At 50.1% G+C, this 20,162-nt stretch overlaps 1 protein-coding gene across 1 annotated transcript; it reads left to right on the forward strand.

Annotated features, from left to right (window-relative positions):
* Positions 1–4,245: 4,245 nt before the first annotated feature.
* Positions 4,246–17,880, forward strand: LOC122373229 (ubiquitin carboxyl-terminal hydrolase 7-like; the record flags this gene model as incomplete). The annotated part of the gene is given in 4 exon segments (XM_043351074.1): positions 4,246–4,318; positions 4,321–4,747; positions 12,413–12,966; positions 17,779–17,880. Coding segments are annotated over 4 exon segments (1,156 nt in total), but the record flags the coding sequence as incomplete, so codon positions are not given.
* Positions 17,881–20,162: the final 2,282 nt, after the last annotated feature.

Consider the following 20,162-nt stretch of genomic DNA (forward strand, 5'->3'; position numbering starts at 1 on the left):
ATTGGACTCGGATCGATGATCCCTACGAATCTCTCCATGAATTAAAGAGCTGGACCTATGATCCCGTCGGATCCGAGATCAGGATCCGTGGGATCAGATCCCAGATCCATTTTCTTGGATCCATGCACATGTCTGCTTAGCGGCACTATCTTCAATAATCTTGAGCGTCACCTTCCACGACTTCCGACAGTTTCCCGAAGCTGGGTAGGTAGGAAGGGGAGAGTGGGGCACATTCGTGCATGGGGCACATTCGTTTTCAGCAGTTTATGGGAACACGAGTGACTGCACGAGCTCAAGGTAAATTATGGAAATATGTCTATCATTGCCGCCCTTCGTTCACCGTAGAAGACAACACTGTACCTGCTGTCATGCTTGATAAAAACGCAAATTTGTAATATTCGTGAGCTTTCCAAACTTTTCTCATATTATCCATTTTCGTGATCCTGACTCGGAAATGTGGTTCAGCTTTTCAAAATTGGGGGTGAAGAAGCTCACTCTATTCACGGAACTGCGCAAACTTGTTTGTTGAAAAAGTGTCATTTTTTCAAAAAGAAATTTTGAAATGTATTACTAATAACGTTGTGGGGCAGGTTCGTGTACGCACTGCCTGGGGGCACATTCGTGCATATTTTTTTTTTTAGTTTTTGCGATTTATGACTTTATCTGTAGTAGGTTTCTCTAATGACGCTCGCCTGACTCAGTCTCGACTGCTTGCGACGTCGTGACGAGCAATTCACGCGAACTTGGCGAGGTCACGGAGGCCGGCAGTTGGCACATTCTTGTTGGCCAGCCCATTCTTTCTACATATGTTGTGCAATGCATTTTTGTCGAAAGGAATCAAGTGAAATGACCCCCTGCCAATTTCCTTTGGTAAATTTCTGGTAATGCCCGGTAATTTCTCGAACTTTGCAGGGTGAACGGAAGTGCCCCACCTCTTGAACGAATGTGCCCCATAGGTGGGGCAGTTTCGTGCAAATGTTCAGAGTCATTTTTTCTAATGGAAGCAATAATTTTAGAGGATAACTTTTGAAGAGGAAAACTATCTGCAATAGTTCCTTTCCATACTACAATCAACAATTTTGCCATTGCACTAACCAAAGAACAGATATATGGGTTTATCCATTTTTTGCACGAATGTGCCCCACTCTCCCCTATATTGCTGGGTTTAAAATAAGATTGACTGACTTCTTTTTTCTTCTGTTTTCTTTCCACTTCACAAAAGAAAACTGCTTCCTTGCCTTGCTGCCTGCGTTTGTGCGAGACTTTTAAGTGTCATGTATTTGATTTAATGCGTAGGTATTATCAAAATAAAATGGTTACCTTCTACGGGCCTACGGCTATTTCATATTAATCACAATGACTTTATTGTTGTTTGCACTGTTCGAGCAATCGAGATAATATTTGGATAATATGAGAAAAGTACCTACCTAAGTGACAAGGCTGATCTGAACCGTGCTGTAAACAATAAAAATTAAGTACACGCTCGCGCTTGTAAATACCCCGGATCCCCTCGAACTTATCCTGAATGTTGCTATAATATTGGTGAACAAATTTATAAATTCTTCAACAGAGACACAAAGAAGCACATAAAATGAAGCATTGCTTATTTTTACAGGATATGAATGTCGCAGCTGCACCACTTGGGGAAATCTGGCAAATATAGTTTATCCCAGTATACCTGAGCTAGTATTATCCTAAATTGTTTTGTTCTCATCCGCATGATCTGTTTGCGTCAAATATCAAAACTGGTGCATTAAATGCTATTTTGAATTTCCGGCTATTACTTTCATAAAATCAGATGTTTGAAACATGCAGAAAACAGCTTTCGTTTCCAAATAATTTTAACTAGGGCTGTCTAGTTGAATACTAAATAAATATACCAAGCCCCCGTGACGTCACGATCTGTCCAACCTTATGTTGTAGTAATCTTGCAAATTGTCCGATCAAAGAACAAAACGAACGTAAGTACTATCTATAAGTCTAATGAAAAAGTTAAACGGAATTGCTAACGTCATTGCCGCTCAATATGTCATTCAAGACACTCTGTGAAAAGGACCAACCAGTGCTGCGTAGTCGATGAAATTTCAGTGACGTTGGCTCCAACTCCGATTCCGGTATTCAAATATGGACTCCGACTCCTCCGGGCAGAACTGTCGATTCACACAGACTCCGACTCTGACTCCGACTCTGCAGCCCTGGTAAGTCTGTGGAGTCGATGACTTCTCGGTGACGTTCGACTCATACTCCGACTACAGCTTTTAAAAATCCACCGACTCCGAGTCGGAACAGAACCGCTGGCTCTGACTACAACTCCGCAGCCGTGGCCCAAGACAGCCGCCTAAAACAACTTTGACGTGTGATCTTCTTCGTACATTGTTATGTCATTTTAAACAAGGAATGGAAAAGGGAGACGAAGCCTTCACAGACAGGGATCTCCTGTTGCGGATCAATCAGCTGCTGGAACAGAAAGGCATAAACACCACACATCTTATTTCATCGTTTTCCTAATGACTTTGCACCAATGTAAGCACTGATCAATGCAGTGCGAGCATCGATGTGACATTTGTGTACCAAGTTTGAGTGTTATCCGCCCAGCCGTTCTTGAGATATGGAAGCGGCACCCCGCACGTGCGCACGTGCAGTAGCACCCCCATAGTGACACATGGGAATGCATTGGCCACTGGATGCCTAACTATTGACGAAGTTTTACTGTCATGGGCCCAGCCATTGCGGAGTTACTTTATGTGGAACAATTTCGACACCCCTAAGTTGGCACGTGGCACGTGCCGTAACATTAACTCAGATGAAGAAAATCGGGCGAAATTCGGAGAAGAAGGAATAAGCCTACCAAATATGTATGATATATTGTCAAACTGCTGTACCATTGTGAGTAAATGACCATATAAAAGGTCTTACAAGCCGATGGGACTGGGCGTTTCAATACACACCGTTTTATGCATTTTATTTTCGTTTTTACCTAAAGGCTGCTTGACGTTTTTGGCTTTCAAGCATTTAAGACATTTTTTTGTCGTCTCAGGTCCAGTAAGATTACCTCCAACTCGTGGGAATATGCACTTCAAGCCAACTAACACACTACAACCACGTGTGTTATAATGCTGAGAGATGGCGTTCACTCGGCTTGCTCCTAACTTACGATAATGCTCTCGCTAGATGGCAGGCCAGATCCCAATGTCGCGGATCCCAATGTTAATTTCCACGAGACACCAATCCAGTGTTATATCATCCATGGCTGTACGATGTCAAAAACGTACTAAAAAATGGTTTTGAAAATACATAATTGTATAATTTTGGCAATAATGCTAATAACTTGGCTATTTTTGAAGATATTGAGCTAAAACCTGCTAGAGTAGTTCATCAGTGTCGTCGTTCATTCATCATCAAATTTCCGTCGGAGTATTTCCGGCTGGGTCGATTGAGCTTGAATTACGTAAACCGCTAAGGCTGAAACAGACTCTTTCCGCGTTCAGGAAATCGCATGCGAGCGCCTATTCAAATACATTGTAATTCTTCTCGTATCAATTGCTTGCGGGAGGTGCGCGGGAGGTGCGTGCGATTGATGTGAGCGTGCTTCCATGTATTAGAATAGGCTCTCGCATGCGATTTCCTGGCAGAGCAGCAAGACATGCAGCAGTCAACGATATCATCTCCCGAGGCTTACAAACAGCCGAACTGCCCTCCATTCTGGAGCCGGTCGGCCTGAGTCGAAACGACGGTCGCCGCCCTGACGGTATGACAACTTTCCCACAAAAAAACGGTCTCTCCCTTGTCTGGGATTTCACTTTTGTTGACACGTATGCTTCAACACACATATTCAGCAGCGCTCTAACCCTGGGCTCAGTGGCCACAGCAGCGGAGAAAGCAAAGCGCGCAAAATACCGTGATATAGCAAAGGAACAGTTGTTCAAACCGGTTGCTGTGGATGGATCTATGGATCTTGGCCGGCGCATGACGGCAGCCACGGGTGATGACCGGGAAACCACGTACCTGCAGCAGAGAATAGGGATAGCAGTCGCCAGAGGGAACGCCCTCTGTGTCACGCTGGCGGGAAACAACGATAAGCACAGTACGTACGCAGTTTCGAACAGCTGCCCTCAGTACCAAGGCCGAACGTGCGCAAAGGAAGATGCAATGTCATCAGCTACCAAGATTCTGACTCAATCTGGGCAGGATCGCCAATACTTGTCCGGCATCACGGCACCTGAGACACGGAAAGTTCAGGCTGATATGCTTCAAAGTGCGAACAGGCTGCCAAAGCCACACACGGGGTACATGGGCCTCCGAAACCAGGGCGCCACATGCCCCTGAACTCGCTTCTGCAGACGCTGTACTTTACGAACAATTTCAGAAAGGCAGTGCTCAAGACGCCGACTGAAAACGACGACCCGCCGAAGCCGATGTTGCGGGCGCTACAGTGGGTGTTTGGCGAGCTTCAACACTCGGACAAGCCTGTCGGCACCAAAAAGCTCACCGAGTCCTTCGGTTGGGGTACGACTGACTGTTCCATGCAGCAAGACGTTCAGGAGTTCCTCCGTGTGTTCTTGGAAAAGCTACAAGTCGAGCTGAAGGGCACGTCCATGGAAGGAGTGATTCCAGAACTGTTCCAAGGCCGAATGAGCTCATAGTGCCGGTGCAAGTACGCCGACTTCCAGTCTAGCCTGACTGAGACCTACTGTGACATCCAACTTACCATCAAAGACAACAAGAACATTTATGAAGCTCTCAAGGAGTACAGTCACCAGCAGTTGCTACCCATCACCCCCGGACGGCGGGGGAGCAAGCTACCACCGCCCCTGCGAGACTAGCGCCGCCATGCGCCAAGAAGTGGAAACACCACGTGACTGAGGCCACGTGAGGGCAGGGTCACGTGATGGAGGGGCGAAGCATAGTAGCTTTTGCGCCCGACACTAACTGAAATGCGGCGCTGTGATTGGGCGCCTTAGCATGAACGAAGCCTCGGCGCCAGAATCAGCCGTTCGCCTTATATGGAAAGTGAGCCTTTGCGTTTCACTGTTCTGTATTGGTTTGAGAGCCACGGCACCATACGAATTGTGAGCCCCTTTGAACGGGTCACCGCCCGAGGCACTGAGGCGACGGCTGTGCCGGGCAAAGTCTCGCCTGGTGGGAGAGGTGGGCCAGGGAAAGTGCGATCGAGCAGCCACTGGGACGTGGATTGGTATTATCCAACCGCGACAAACGATGTCAGCAGCCTCTTCTCGTGTCATAGAGAGTGTCTATGACACAAAAAGCTAGACAGACAACGTGGGCGGTGCCCAATCAAAATCTACTAAACGATCCAGTTGGCGAGGTAGCCAGACCAAATAAAAAGTTTTTAATTCGATTTTGTTTGACAAATGACATACAAGCCCGCTGTGATGGACCAAAAAAGAAGCTGAACAGTTCATACAACTTCTTAAAAGCTCAACGGTTTAAATATTCAAAAGTTAAATGTTAAAATTCAGCCTGCATGTTCAAACTCTGGTCCGGCGCTTGCAGGAAGCTTATATTGCCACTTGCAATTCCACTACGTTGTAAAATAACTGTGTTCTGTGAGAGCAGCAACTGAAAGCCCCGTTGAGGGGGAGGGCGGCGCGAAACGGGCCCCTCTCTCCTTTTCAGTCGATATCTCCTAAAGTATAGCAAATGTCGCCACCAAACTTTCAAGACACATCCGGGCATCATTTTTACACCTTGTGACCAAAGTTTTCTAGAGCTCTTATGAAAGGTTAGTCACAAATGACGTCAGAGGGATGCCATGTTGTCAGTTTCGACCCAATAAAAGGTTTAGCGGGAAGAGCTGTCACGCTTACAGTTTTGAAGATAACGAAAAATATTCAAGATAAAAAAGATGTAAAATAAACAGCGCTACCAAACTGCTAACTCTTATTTCCAAACAAAAATTGATTTTGACCATCAAAACTATAGAAGTATGACAACCCGAAAATACCAACAGCTTTCAAAATTAAAACTGAAATATATGTTAGGTATAGAACTATCTGCTCTAGATATGCCAAACTTAAACTCGATAGCTCTATTTTAGCAAAGTTATGGCAAAAAAAAAACTGCTAAAATTTATTACGTAAAATTTTCAAATTCAATTTTTAGCCGTCACAGAACACACAAAGCAAGCCAAAGGCCACCATTGGATTTCCTGTGATGAGCTGCATCGAATAGATACCCCTTTTATGCAAAATATCAACTTTGAAATTTGACCTACTTTGACCTGACCTTGACCTGACCTCCACCAGAATGTAATCGAAAGCGTTAAAGCGAAGGCGAAAAAGCGTTAAAAGAGCTATCGAATGCGCTTTTCCGCGGCGCTGTTGCTCTATTGGTTCCCGAGTTAGCCGTCGGGTGTTCGAAATCGTTGAAATCAACAAAATTTGGCCTTTGATGAACCCTGGTGACCTGACCTTTGCCCTGACCTTAAAATGACCGAGTGTTTTCCTCCTTATTTTTGACGCTCTTTCGATTGTCGCTTACCGCGTGTCGCTACGTGGCCCAGGAGCCGAGTTAGACGGAGGGGCGTAAAACGCCCCCCCCCCCCCCAGGGCCCAATCTTATAAACGCCGTGAAATGGATATGGCAGCACTCTAAGGCTGGATATATAGTACGCAATCTTATAAAACTCTGTGAAATCGAAAACACGGCACGCTCCTTACGGTATTGGTAGCCGCTGGTTTTGAGGATACCGTAAACTGATTTTAACCGTGAGCAGCTGTGCACATCTCAAAACACCGACAATCATCAGCTGTTTACGGTTTCAGCGGCGTCCATTTCACGCCAGAATTTGTGGCGTACTTTGACGAGCTTCTCAGACAGTTAAATTGATTTAAGATAAATTCCATGTTTTTATGATATAAGTATGCAATATTTTACATTATGATATTTCTAAGATTAAAACATCCACCACATATTAACTCATGATTTACCATAATGATGCTTTATTATACAGACAACGATCAATTTCAAAATATGTATTTCCAGGAACTAAATGCACACTAAAACACATAAAACCAGTGTTCATCGTTATATGGCTTTATTTTTCAAATAAAAAGGGGATTTTTAAGAGGATTTTAGCATTAGTAACCGTCTTAGATTTTCGGCAACCACTGCATTATAGAATCGGTATGGGTCTTTAGCCTATTCTCACGTCTCACGTATGACACAAATAACGGGCACTTCATGGCTTCTGATTATATATTTAGATTAATGATGATATACCTTAGTTTGTCAAAAAATTATAAATGCCTACTCACTATTCGTATTTCCTCGCTTTCTGTTTGGCACAGTCACTGATCAGTGATCAATCTGTTGTTTCTCTTCCTGCATCTTGATCTGACTTCTGAACCAAGTATTTTTCTTGATATAGCTTTGATATGTAGACTGGGTACTTAAATCTTTTGAGGAATTGCTTTTTAGCTTTAGGCTAGGTAATAGGTACCTATGCTTGAATAAGAAGGAAAATAAGCTGTAACTTGACCTAATTCAGTTCATGTACGTAATCTTCGAATTTTAGTAGCTTTATCTTCATGAAGACAAGAAGGAAAATAAGCTATATCTTGAATTGATCCAGCTAATGTACGTATCCTGATGCTCAAATTGTAGGAGCTTCATTGTCAACGGTATTACTTCAATTACTGAAAGAGTAGCCGAGCTATAATTAAATGATTATTTAAATAATTCTTTAACAAACTTATTGCAATGCCTTAACAGCAAATAAATGCAAATGATAAGTTAAAGAAACACTTTATTCACTCGATTTTCTGAGCGCGAGAATGCCCTCGCTGAAATTTATTTGGTCGGCAATCCACTTTTCAGGAGAATTCTTCAAGCATGTTGGTGTTTTCCATACTTTGCTATCACGTTTTCCATAAATAATTTGTTTATTACACATATGTGTGTCTCTAAAAGAAATAAATGCCCAATAAAAATTAAAACACATAACTTTTGCTGTTCGCAAACAGTACGCATAATTTCCAATAGCGACGGCGACAAGACATTGACCAATCACGTTGCGTGTTTCCTGCTGGCGTTGATTTGTACTGTGGGCAAAATGGCGTGAATAGAATTACCATACTATTCTCTTTATAAGATTGCGTGAATAGGGTGCCGTAAATAGAGTGGGGTGGAATGATAGTACGCCATTTGGTAGCACAACCTTTATAAGATTGGGCCCAGCACTCGATGGAAGACGGAGGGGCGTAAAACGCCCCCCAGAACTCGATGGAAAGTTCATGCTACCAACACGGCGCGGGTTAATTGTTATTTTAGCTAGCTCCAGAATGCCCCTCAGAACAGGACTGTTGTGAGCTGTGGAGTCGTGGACCTGATCTTGAAGGAACTGGGCCTAACATTTTCATAGCAAACGTAAAAAATGTTTAACCCTCGCGGGCCCGGGGAACGTTTTTCGCCCCCCCCCTGGCGAATATTTGCGATAGCTCCCGAACACTTAGGGATAGGAAAGCGAAACTTTCAGTACCTTTTGTCCCATCAATTTGACATCTTCTGAAGTAAAAAATTTGGACCTAGCGCCATTGATGACGTCACAAGGTCCATTTTTCTAGACCACTGCACGGCAAACTTCGGCGTCACAGACGCAAACTTCAAATAGCTGCTAAAAATAGAGTTTTAGAGATAAAGACAAATTACGAGCACGGTTATGAGCGTATTTGGAATTTCCGACCTCGACGAGCGTCTGTGGTAGAAAACCACCACTTTGGTAGGGGAAACTACTGCTGTCTGCTACTGTTTGCACTGCATGTCTCGCTGTAGTTGCGACCGATGCGACATCTATGCAAGTCAGCAAGGGTAGTGGGTACGTACCTTAACGATATACGTACTTCATAATTTACGTACTTTTCGATGCGTATTTTCGTCTTTGACGTACTTTTGTCTAGGTATACGTACTTTGTACTGTACGTACCTACCTCTGCGATACGCCTATCTTCTGTCCTTGACATACTTATTCCATACGTACTTTATACTCGACGTGCTTTTGCAATACGTAGGTACTTTTGTCCTTGACGTACTCTGGTCAGGGCCTTGCTCTGGTCCATATACGTACTTTATGCTGTACGCACTTTTACCGGCTTTACGATATGTGCTTTTGTCCTTGACGTACTTTTGTCCATTCGTGCTTAATACTGTACGTACTTTTTGCCATGCGTACTTTTGTCCTTGACGTAGTTTTGTCCATGCGTACTTTATACTGTAATGCACCTATTGTATAAAGTACATCAAGGACAAAAGTACGTATCGAAGAAGTACGTATACGTACTTCTTCGAAACGTACCTACTTTTGTCCTTGACGTACTTTTATCCATTCGTGCTTAATACTGTACGTACTTTTTGCCATGCGTACTTTTGTCCTTGACGTAGTTTTGTCCATGCGTACTTTATACTGTACGAACATTTGCGATACGTGCTTTTGTCCTACGTGCCAGGGGCGTCGCCACAGATTTTCGACAGGGGGGACGGATCGGCCGACTAAAAACCCAAAATTAGGTATCGTTACCGTACTTTTTCAGGCCGATGCATTATCTGTTCAACGATACTGGGCTGAATTCCTACGCGGTACGCGTCTGAAGTCCTATTCATTTATACACGGTTAACCAGAGCCTCCGGTCTTCTATCAGGGTATAATTGTTGACACATGCCATTGCCGTCAATCTGATAGTTAACTGTTATGTTAATGTATATCATCATACGTGGTGGTTGCTTTAGGCACAGTGTATATAAATATATAAATAGCTTTAGGTATTTATTTGTCACAACTCTGAACTCATAATCTCTTTTGGTCTCCAGTATGAATGGGCGGCGCGGGTCGGCGCGAAGCGCCGCGAGATTTTCGACGAGGTCGGAAATGTATATGCATAGGTGTCGCTACAATAGCTTGACATGCAGTGCAAATTGTAGCAGACAGCAGTAGTTTCCCCTACCAAAGTGGTGGTTTTCTACCACAGACGCTCGTCGAGGTCGGAAATTCCAAATACGCCGGTTATGAAGCGTTTGACCTAGAGAAAAATAGAAAAATAGTTTTGGTGACCTGAGGTCAGAGATCAGGTCAACGACCCAGAAATGTGGTTTTAGTTTTTTTCGCAAATAACTTCGACAAAAAAGGTCCTAGAGCTACGGCAATGGTACCATCGCATTCGCCTTGTCAAGCCGCGTCGAATGATATATATTTTGTTCGGAAAAGGTCAAGTTTTATGTTGACCTCATGTGACCTCGAATGACCTCTGGTTGACCTTGACACATGAGAGGTCATTTATGAGGGATTTGTACCCGCTGATCACGAATCTGGCATCTATTTTCCTCTAAGCCTTCATTTAGAGCTTCTGGACGGCAAAATTGTCTTATTTATTGTTACTAACTTGAATTAGTGAAATAGCCTCTAGCAGGGATACTTTTCTGTGACCTTGACCTTTGAGCAGCCTTGTATCGTAAGATGAACCACAAATAGGGAACTGATAAGCCTCAAAACATTTCAAAACATCTTGGAAGCTAGCACGCAAGATGTGCGAAAAAGTGCCAAGTTTGAGGTCAAATTTGAGCATGACCTTGACCTTAACCTTTAATTTTAAGCACATTTTCGGAATACTCAGATGCTCTTCTTTCGTTTGCCACCCAATTTTACTGGTTTGATGCGGCCTGCCGTCCTCTAGAAGGCTTACTTTGAGATCACTACTCATGTGCCGGTTTTTGCCTTTGACCTTTACCTCTGACCTTGAAAATTGACCTGAGGTCAAAAAATTTAGGTGCTTTAGAATCGTCTCGTAAGGACCTTTCGTTTGAAATCGCTTTTGTTTCCGTAGCTGCCTTATTTACGGAGTTAGACAGGGGGGGCGAAAAACGCCCCCCCCCCCGGGCTGCGGTGGTTGGGATTACCCCCCGGGCCCGGCCGGGTTAATAGGTTGTGCAAAAAATAGCATCTTTTATGAAACATTTGCGAAACATTCAACATCATCCCAGACCCCATTAGTGCCGAGCTCCCAACGACGACCATAAAAGCGTCCCCATCCCGTAATAGGCGGCGGAACGGGGAGTCCGTTTGATATTGGCATTTCAACATTAGCCCTATGAGCGTTGCATGGAAATAATAGGACCAAAAGTCGGCAGTGCCCCCCCCCCCCCCCCCTTAATTGAAGGTGTTCCGCCGCTACTGCATCCCGTCAACGTGGGTTTATCACAAGGATGCTAAGATTTAATTTCCAATCCGAAGCTGTAATGATGGAAAGCAAATTTGCATTTTACATGTGAAACAAGCTGACACAACTAAATATTTCCTCTCTCGCTCCCTCTCACTGATTTACCCATTGCCCTCTTTCTCATTTTACCCTCTCTGGTTTTCCTTTTCAGTTTTTTTTTTTCTCTCTCTTTTCTCTCCTCCCGTCCTTATGCCTTCCCTCCAGTCTTTCTTAGCTCTCTCTCTCTCTCTCTCTCTCTCTCTCTCTCTCTCTCTCTCTCTCTCTCTCTCTCTCTCTCTCTCTCTCTCTCTCTCCCTCTCTTTCTCTCTCTCTCTCCCTCTCTTTCTCTCTCTCTCCCTCTCTTTCCTTTCTCTCTCCTTCTCTCCTCTCTCTTTCTCTCTCTCCCTCTCTTTCTCTCTCTTTCTCTCTCCCTCTCTTTCTCTCTCCTTCTCTCCTCTCTCTTTCTCTCCCTCTCTTTCTCTCTCTTTCTCTCTCCTTCTCTCCTCTCTCTTTCTCTCTCTCTCCTCTCTCCCTCTCTCTTTCTCTCTCTCCCTCTCTTTCTCTCTCTTTCTCTCTCCTTCTCTCCTCTCTCTTTCTCTCTCTCCCTCTCTTTCTCTCTCTTTCTCTCTCTCCTCTCTCCCTCTCTCTCTCTTCCTCTCTCCATCTCCCCCTCTCTCTCTCTCTCTCTCTCTCTCTCTTTCCTCACAATATTCTCGACTGTCACAGCGTTGTAGGGCGTGTTTCCAGACAGGTCCAGGCGCTCCTCACTCCGCAGGCCCCAGCCCACACGGCCCAACCGCTCAAACACCCTCCGGCGGATGACCTCTGACCTCGGCGACCTGACCCCAGCCGACCGATCGCGTCCCTCTCCACGCCTCCGCCCCGCTTCCCCCACTACAGCTGCGTAGTAATTGTAGCGTGTGCAAAGGTCACGTGACATTATTTACTTCTGCGGCTTGTTCGGCTGACAAGAGATGGCACTAGTGGTCTGTGGATCAGAGGCGGGGCTAGGTTCTACGACTTCTTGGGGCACACTTTACGGCAGAAAAGAGTTTTTTTGGCTCCCCATCCCAAAATGCTTCGAATATACAAAAACAAGTTAGATATTCGAAAATCGGAGGACCAAACGGATCGTTTGACGCATCTTGCGCGACTGACAATTGATCGGTCTTCAAACTACTGAGCAAAAACGAGGTGATTAGTAGCAAGTGCTGGTGACTGTACGTGAAGTCGCAGACCCTGGATGGCGAGAATATGTATTCTGCTGGCGAGCACGGCCTTCAGGTGGCCACGAAGGGCGTAGTCTTCGAGACGTTTCCGTCCGTGTTGCATCTACATCTGATGCGGTTTCAGTTTGACCCGATAATGGGCAGCAGCGTCAAGCTCGACAGATTTGAGTTTCCAGACGTGCTGCACCTGAACCCATTCCTTCGGGCGCCGGAGAGTACACCGGCCGATTACATTCTGATCGCTGTGTTGGTGCACTCGGGGGACAGCCACGGCGGCCACTACGTCGTTTTCATCAATCCCAATGGTGACGGGACGTGGTACAAGTTCGATGACGACGTGGTGTCTAGCAGCACGCCTCAAGAACCTATAGACGGCAACTTCGGCGGCAAGGATGAAAGAAAGTTTACGGGGCGCAGCAGCACTAGCGCCTACATGCTTGTTTACCAACGCAAGTCGCTACTATGGCAAGGGCATGATGCAGACGTTCTGGCTGATCGGCAAGCACGGCTCGCTGGACCCGCACCCGGAGGAGCCGCCGGGGGGCGGCCCCCCCCCCCCCGTCCACACGAGCCGACCCGAGAGGCCCTGCGGGACGGGGGAAACCCAGGAGAAGACAAGCCTGCCCCCCAGAGCTGCGCTCCCCCGAGCATGCCGGACATCACTGCTGGACCGCACGCAGTGGTGCCGGGGGTGCAGGAGCCACAGGGAGTGCGACCTTCGCCGGACATGGACCACCGGACCATCGGCGACAGCCGTCGCCGCCCCCGATGTGACTGCGGCGGCGGGAGGGGCGCCAGGGGCCCCGACCTCCAGCCCGGCCATCGGAGGGCGACGGCGGCAGGAAGACACGGGCTCCATGGGAGGCAACGATGAGGGCGGCACACCAAGAGGCGAGACCTGCCGGGCGCGTTTTGGTCCCCAGCAAAAGGATCTGTGGTGCCGGGGATGCCTACAGAAAAAGCGGTGTGGGGCGAGAGTGCCCCCCGCTCCCCCGGCCACCACTACCACGGTTCCAAGGGGACCACCGCCTCCACGAGGATCACCGCCTCTACGAGGAGCACCACCTCCACGAGGACCACGGACAGCCGCCCCAACGAATGCCACCCTTGGAGCCCCAACCGGCATCTTCGGTCTGGTTGTGCGCCAACGGGACGCACCGGAGCCGGGGCGACCAGGGCCCCCGGCACCAAGACCTGCCAGCAGCAGGCCGGTGCGACCCGACGGCGCTTCGCCCGCCGCACAGCCTGCCTCCGCCGCACTAGCCGCGTGTCGGACTCGCTTAAAGAACGACCGCGAGAACTGGTGCCGCGGCTGTCGCAGCAAGAGGCGGTGCGAGGTGAGGGCCGGTGCGAAACCCCCTCCAATCGCTGCCCACCCTGAGCAAGTGGCGTCCTCCGCTGGCACAGCAAGCCCGGAGAGAAGAGACGCCGGGGTGCGAGACGGCGAAACGGAGGCGGGACCCGGAGGGGGGTCGGGGTCGGCACCAACAGGCGCAGCGACGCGGCAACGTCCTGCAGCCGGACCGCCACCCGCCCCCAAGGGTCAAGGGGGTATTCTGACACTGGTGAGGGACGATATCCCGTACAGTGTCAACCCCTCTCCGTACCGCCCCACCCGACCAGACCCCAACACCTACTGTGTCTCGGTGACGGTGCATGCGTCAAAGACCCTTGGCCTGTCGGTCTACAACATCTACGCACCTCCAGCGCGTTGGACAACAGGCCAGGGCACGCAGGAGCAGGGATTCCAGCCGGACGGGATCAGACTGGAGCACCCCGCCGTGGTGTGCGGTGACTTCAACGCACACAGCCTCAGCTGGGACACCTACCAGCCCGAGACAGCCCTCGGAGAGGCCATTGAAGACTGGGCCGTCGACAACGGCATGACCATCCTCAATGACGGCGGGTGCACTAGGCAAAACCCCTGCACCGGCGGAGTCTCTGCACCAGACGTCTCACTGGCTTCCAGGGACCTCCTGCGATCAAGAGACGTCACCTGGGCGACGCAGCGAGGAATCGGCTCTGACCATCTGCCGATCCTCGTCACACTGTCTTCGTCTGTGCAACGTCCACGGCGGGAAGGCCGAGGCCGGTTCTCCCACCGGAGTGCGGACTGGCCCAAGTTTCGGGAGGAGCTGGATCAGCTGATCAACGCCTGGTCGGCCCAGCCAACCTCCCCGAACGAGGCCGCCAACAGGCTAGCAGCCACTATCCTGCGGGCGGCCAGGGCCAGCATCCCCTTCGGAAACGGCCAAGGGCGACGCCCGCCCTTCTGGAACCAAGCCTGCCAGGACGCAACCGATCGACGGGAAGAGGCACGGGTAGCCGCATCCCGTAGCCGCTCTCGCGCGGACGTCCTGTGCTACCAGGAGGAGCGGGCAGCGGCCGACAAAGTCGTGGACAACGAGAAGACCGCCTTCTTCCGTCAAAAGGCGGCAGAACTCAAGCCGGGCGGAGACATGTGGCACCTGATCCGCACCATGGACGGCCGGCGTCCTCCAGCTAAGCCGGCCGTAGCCATCTCAAGACCGGGCACGGAGGGACAACCTGCGCAACCGACGAGACCAGCCGTCACTGACAAAGGAGAAGGCAGATCTCTTTTGCCAGGCCTACGCGCAGGTGTCCCGCCTGCCCAAGGACAAGACCTCAGATCATTCCATCAAGATCGAGGCTAGACGAGCCACGAGCCAGACGTGCTGCAACGGCGGTCGTGACGCCCTCTGCTCGCCCTTCTCCCGCAGAGAGCTCCTGCTCGGCATCAGGAAACTGCGGAAGGGACGCAGCCCCGGGGTCGACCAAGTGACCAACGACATGCTCCACCAACTCAGCCCTTCAGCGGAACGCCATCTGCTGGAGGTGCTGAACTGGAGCTGGCGCACCGGGGAAGTTCCCGCGTCATGGGGGGCGGCGGAAATAGTCGCTATTCCCAAGAAAGGGAAACCGCCTAACGAGACCGGCAGCTACAGACCGATCAGCTTGCTAAGCTGTATCGGAAAGCTCGCTGAATGACTCGTGCAGCATCGCCTCCAACACTGGCTCGAGCGCGCCGGAAAGCTGAACCGAAACCAGGCCGGTTTTCGGAGGGGCCACTCTACACTGGACCAGCTAGCCCGAGTCACCCAGCCCATCTTTGACGGTTTCGAGTCCAAGAAACCGCAGCGAGCCATCCTCGTCCTCCTGGACTACGCGCGAGCGTACGACCGGGTGTGGCGGGATGCGCTGTACGCTAAGATGCGGCGACTGGGTGTGCCGGGTTGCGCCACACGCTGGATCAGGGCCCTACCCAGCGACCGGCGCGCTAGAGTGAGATGGGGTACGTCAGCCTCCCGGTGGCGGGTCTTCCAGGAGGGCCTGCCGCAGGGCAGCGTGCTCGCCCCTCTCCTCTGGCTCATCTACTGTAACGACATCGACGACCAACTCCGGGCCGGAGACTCGAGCCCAACGGTCTCCCTCTTCGCGGATAATGTGGCCCTTCTCGCGACGGGCCGCTCTCTGCAGAAGTGTGCGGACAGGCTCCAACCGGCCCTGGACGAGGTCAGCCGCTGGGTGAAGACTTGGAAGGTCCAACCTAGTCCATCCAAGTGCGTGATGACCACCTTCACGCTGGACCCCAAGGAGTGCGGCGGCAAGGTCAAGCCCCAGCTCAGCTTCTGCGACCATCCGCTAGGCTACGAGGAGACGCCCACCTTCCTCGGCCTGAAGTTGGACTGCCAGTTGACCTTCGCCGCCCACATCGCCGCCCTTAGAGAGAAGATGGCAAAGCGCCGTGCTTGTCTATCAGCGATCGCCGGAAGGAGCTACGGAAGCCACCGTAGCACACTCCGCATCGCCTACAAGAGCTACGTGCGCTCCCTCTTCGACTACGGGGCGGCCATCTACTTCACCCATGCGGCACCGGCTGTTCGCGAGCGCCTGGAGGCAGAGCAGCGGAAATGTGCGCGCCTGATTACCGGCTGCATCAAGCTCACGGATAAGGAGACCCTGGTGGCGGAGGCAGGCCTCCCTCCGCTATCACTCCGTGCCAAGGAGCTAGCAGCCGGCGAGTACGCGCGCATAGTCCGTCTACCTCCGGGAGACCCCGCTCGCAACCTACTGGACAAGACACCACCACCTAGACTCCGCTACCGGGCCCACGAGGCATGGAGGCGCGCGGTGACGTCTGCCGAAGAGGCGGGTCTGCCACCGCCGCCACCGGCAGACGAAGACGCGACCCTCTCATTCAAGCCATGCTTCCGTCGGGTCGGTAGGTGTGTCTGCGACAGGGCGGGCTTGAGCGACCTCCCAGTGGAGCCCCTGGCACTTTACCAGGGCGCACCACCCTGGCACCACTGTGGAGACGCCGTCCGTTTCGTGCTGGACCTGCCGCAGCCCACAAGGAGGACAGACCTGCCGGAAAGGAGAAAGGAGGCGGCGTTAGCGGCGCTGGCCCTCGTCCCCGATCCAGACTGTACCATCTGGTCGGACGGATCCGCCAAGGAAGGCACCATCCAAGGCGGCGGTGGAGCGATCCTGTAGCTTCACCGCGAGGGACGCACAATAGAGTGCGTGGCACCGGCCGGTCGAGTGTGCAGCAGTATGAAGGCGGAGCTGGTGGCAATGACGGAGGCCCTGGTGTGTCTCCATGAGCTACCGGCCCCCTCTAAAGCACTCATCAAGAGAGTGCTGCTCTGCACAGACTCCCGGTCGGGGCTCCAGCTACTTAGCCGCGGCCCGGATGACCAACAGTCGGCCATCGGCCAGCGCGTCTGGGGTCTAAAAGCCGCAGGGACAGCCGCAGGGAAGGACATCACCCTGCACTGGGTCCCGGGCCACGCCGACCTCGCCGGCAACGAGGCAGCCGACCGCCTCGCCAATCAAGTCGCCGCCGACTGCACTCAAGAGGAGGCCCCGATCGACCTCTCCAGCGCGCGGACAGCCATCCGTCGCTGGACATCGGAGCTGGCCTCCGCAAGGGCGCAGCGGCACCCACATCGAGAACCTACTCCGAGCCACGATGAGCTGGACAGATGGGGCCAGGCCACCCTGTCCCAGCTTCGCACCGGCTACTGCCCACTGGTGCGAGCCACAGCTCATCGCCTCGGCCTGGTCGAAGACCCGACCTGCCGAGCCTGCGGCGAGGAGGAGGAAGACGTGGAGCACCTCCTGGCCGGGTGCCCTGCACACGTGGCGGCGAGGGCCGGTTTCTGGGGGCACTGTCCGACCCTGGCGGAAGTGCTCTCGGGGCCGGCCCAACACATCAGCTACCTGAAGAGAGTGGGGCGGGTGCAGGTCGCTACCGACCCGCCCCCGCCGGCCGCGCCTTAGGCGCGGTCCGCGACCGCGCAGAAGAGAGAGAGAGAGAGGAGCCGCCGACGCAGGTCGACGACGGTATGGACGTGACCGCCGAGAGCCCGCACACCATCAAACAGCGGCGCAGGGAGGCCCGCAGCCGCGCCCACTCCGGAGTGGACGTCTCCTTCAAGGCCACCATGTCGCGACTCCTGTGCATGAACAAGTAGCCGGCGCGGCGGACACCGAAGCTACAGGAGCGGGTCCGGCGCGACCACTGGGTTTTCCCGGGGACAGCGGTGATGGGGTGCCGCTCGTGGACAGGGGTGTTCGTATCTGTGGGGAGGGTGGGAGGCGGTGCTGACCAGTGCACGCTGCACAGCGTATACCGGGTGGCCCAGAAAAAAACGTTCCCAACTTTAAATCAATATTTCTCAGAAAGTGATAAAGATACAACATTGAAACTTCAAATAGTCAATGCGGCACACATTTTCAGTAAATGGTGTGATTTTCATGGTGTTCGGTAAATAACTTTTCAAACGGTTCGTGTTTCAAGCATGCCATGTAAAAATTACTTTTTTGCTCCGATGTTTACTAAAAAATGTGAGCGAACGGGTCACTTTCACCATGCGGCACCGCGGCCCAGAGCCATGACTTCTACTGGCAGCTAGTCTCATTGATGGTTCGGGTCTCAGGATGACACATTCCCTCAGACAACTACGATGGCTCTGTGCCAGCGGCATCGGAAGAAGTTTCCAGTTTTCTAACCATCTTGTGGCTCAAATGCTTTCCTGGCTGACATTCCTGGGAAAAGGTAGCTTTTCAACCAGTTTTTTTTTTGTCATCTGCTGGCAATGTTGTTTTTCATAAGCTATTCTGTGGTCTTCTGGCACAGGAACCAGTCTGCTTTAGTTTGTTTTCCTTATCCGGTCGATTTACTGTTTGATCTACTGAAAGGAGGGTAATCAGCAGTAATCCATGCACCGTGCCACTCCTGCTCGAAACATGATTTGGTGTTGAAACGAATGACGTCCATGAGCCCCATTTTGGCTCAGTATTTGAATATTTGGCACATAAGTGAGACAAAAATATTAAAATAAGAACATACGTGTTGGTTTCATTCACGTGCTCTATTTTTTATTCTTTTTTTATAACATGGGACGTCTAACCCAATCATCACTATCGTTTGACATCGGCAAAAAAAGCAAAAATGTTTTGCTTAATTCAACTCAAGATTGCCAGCTTGAAAATGTTGGTATAGTGTTATATTTTGGCATACCAATGCGCAAAGAAATGACGCAAACTTGATGGAAATTTTGGCTCGTTATTTGTACTCGTATTTGATATACAGGCCTTCAAAGTTCGGAACGTTTTTTCTGGGCCACCCGGTATACGTGAGTGAAGGATTCCTAGTGATAGAATACACTATTCATCAGTGTTCGTTCTATCAAATATATTCTGGATTTTGCGAAAAATCAAAAACTTTTTGAAAATATCAAGAAATATATTTTTGTAGTTGTAAAACATTTTTTCTTAATTTTCAAAATTTATCAAATTCGAGATTGCAGTTTGATAGCTACGTGTATTTGTAGCCTACTGATACAAAGAAATTGGATCTAGCTTTAAAATTAAGCTCTTGAGAGTGTTTGCCGTAATTCAATATTTTGCATCAAAATAGGCCGACATGACGTCACTCTGGCGTCATTTCCGGCCAAACTGTGGTAACTAGAATGTTGAAATTTTAACACAAGGTGTCAGGTGTCAAATTGATGCCGCTGAGGGTACCGCAAGTTTCATGTTGGTCCGCCAAACTGTTTAGAAGATATTGCCGAAAAACGGGGGGGGGGCTCTGTAGAGCCCCGCCCCCCAGTCATGCGCGGGTTAAGACGCGTCTAGCTTGGAAGTCTCCGTCCAGCAGTTAGATGCCAAGTTAGACGCCGACGGACGTCTGCGCAGTTAGACGCCAGTTGGACGCCAGTGGAAGTCTCCAGTCTCCACCCATAATGACTCGCATATCTACATGGCCGTATCTTAGTATAAATAGTCTCCATTTTATGCCAATGTACATCCAAAGAATTTCTGGCAATCCATTACACTGATACGGGAAAACCCGATCCTAAGAGTTGACTTCTACCCCGCCGTGACCTATCCTGACATCTGATACACACAAAATTTGTACACATATGCCCTCTGGTATCCGTCTTGTTGTGTGCTAAATTTTGTTTTGATTCACCGAGGCATTTTATAGATATTTGGGAAAACGTAAAGGGGGCAAAAAAGTGTCCCCCTCCACCGCGCGGAAGGTGGCCGGAAGGCCCACCGCCTGCCGGGTTAAAGGGACCCTCCCACCTTCAAAAAAGTTAATGAATTGGCATGAAAGTGATGTCCCTTGGTTCAGAAAGAGCGAAAACGAATATCTACCAAATTTCACCGAAAAAATTCACTGGTTTTCAAGATA

Source organism: Amphibalanus amphitrite, unplaced genomic scaffold (assembly GCF_019059575.1).
Source record: "Amphibalanus amphitrite isolate SeventyFive unplaced genomic scaffold, NRLGWU_Aamphi_draft 001462F_arrow, whole genome shotgun sequence".
NCBI classification, from domain to species: domain Eukaryota; kingdom Metazoa; phylum Arthropoda; class Thecostraca; order Balanomorpha; family Balanidae; genus Amphibalanus; species Amphibalanus amphitrite.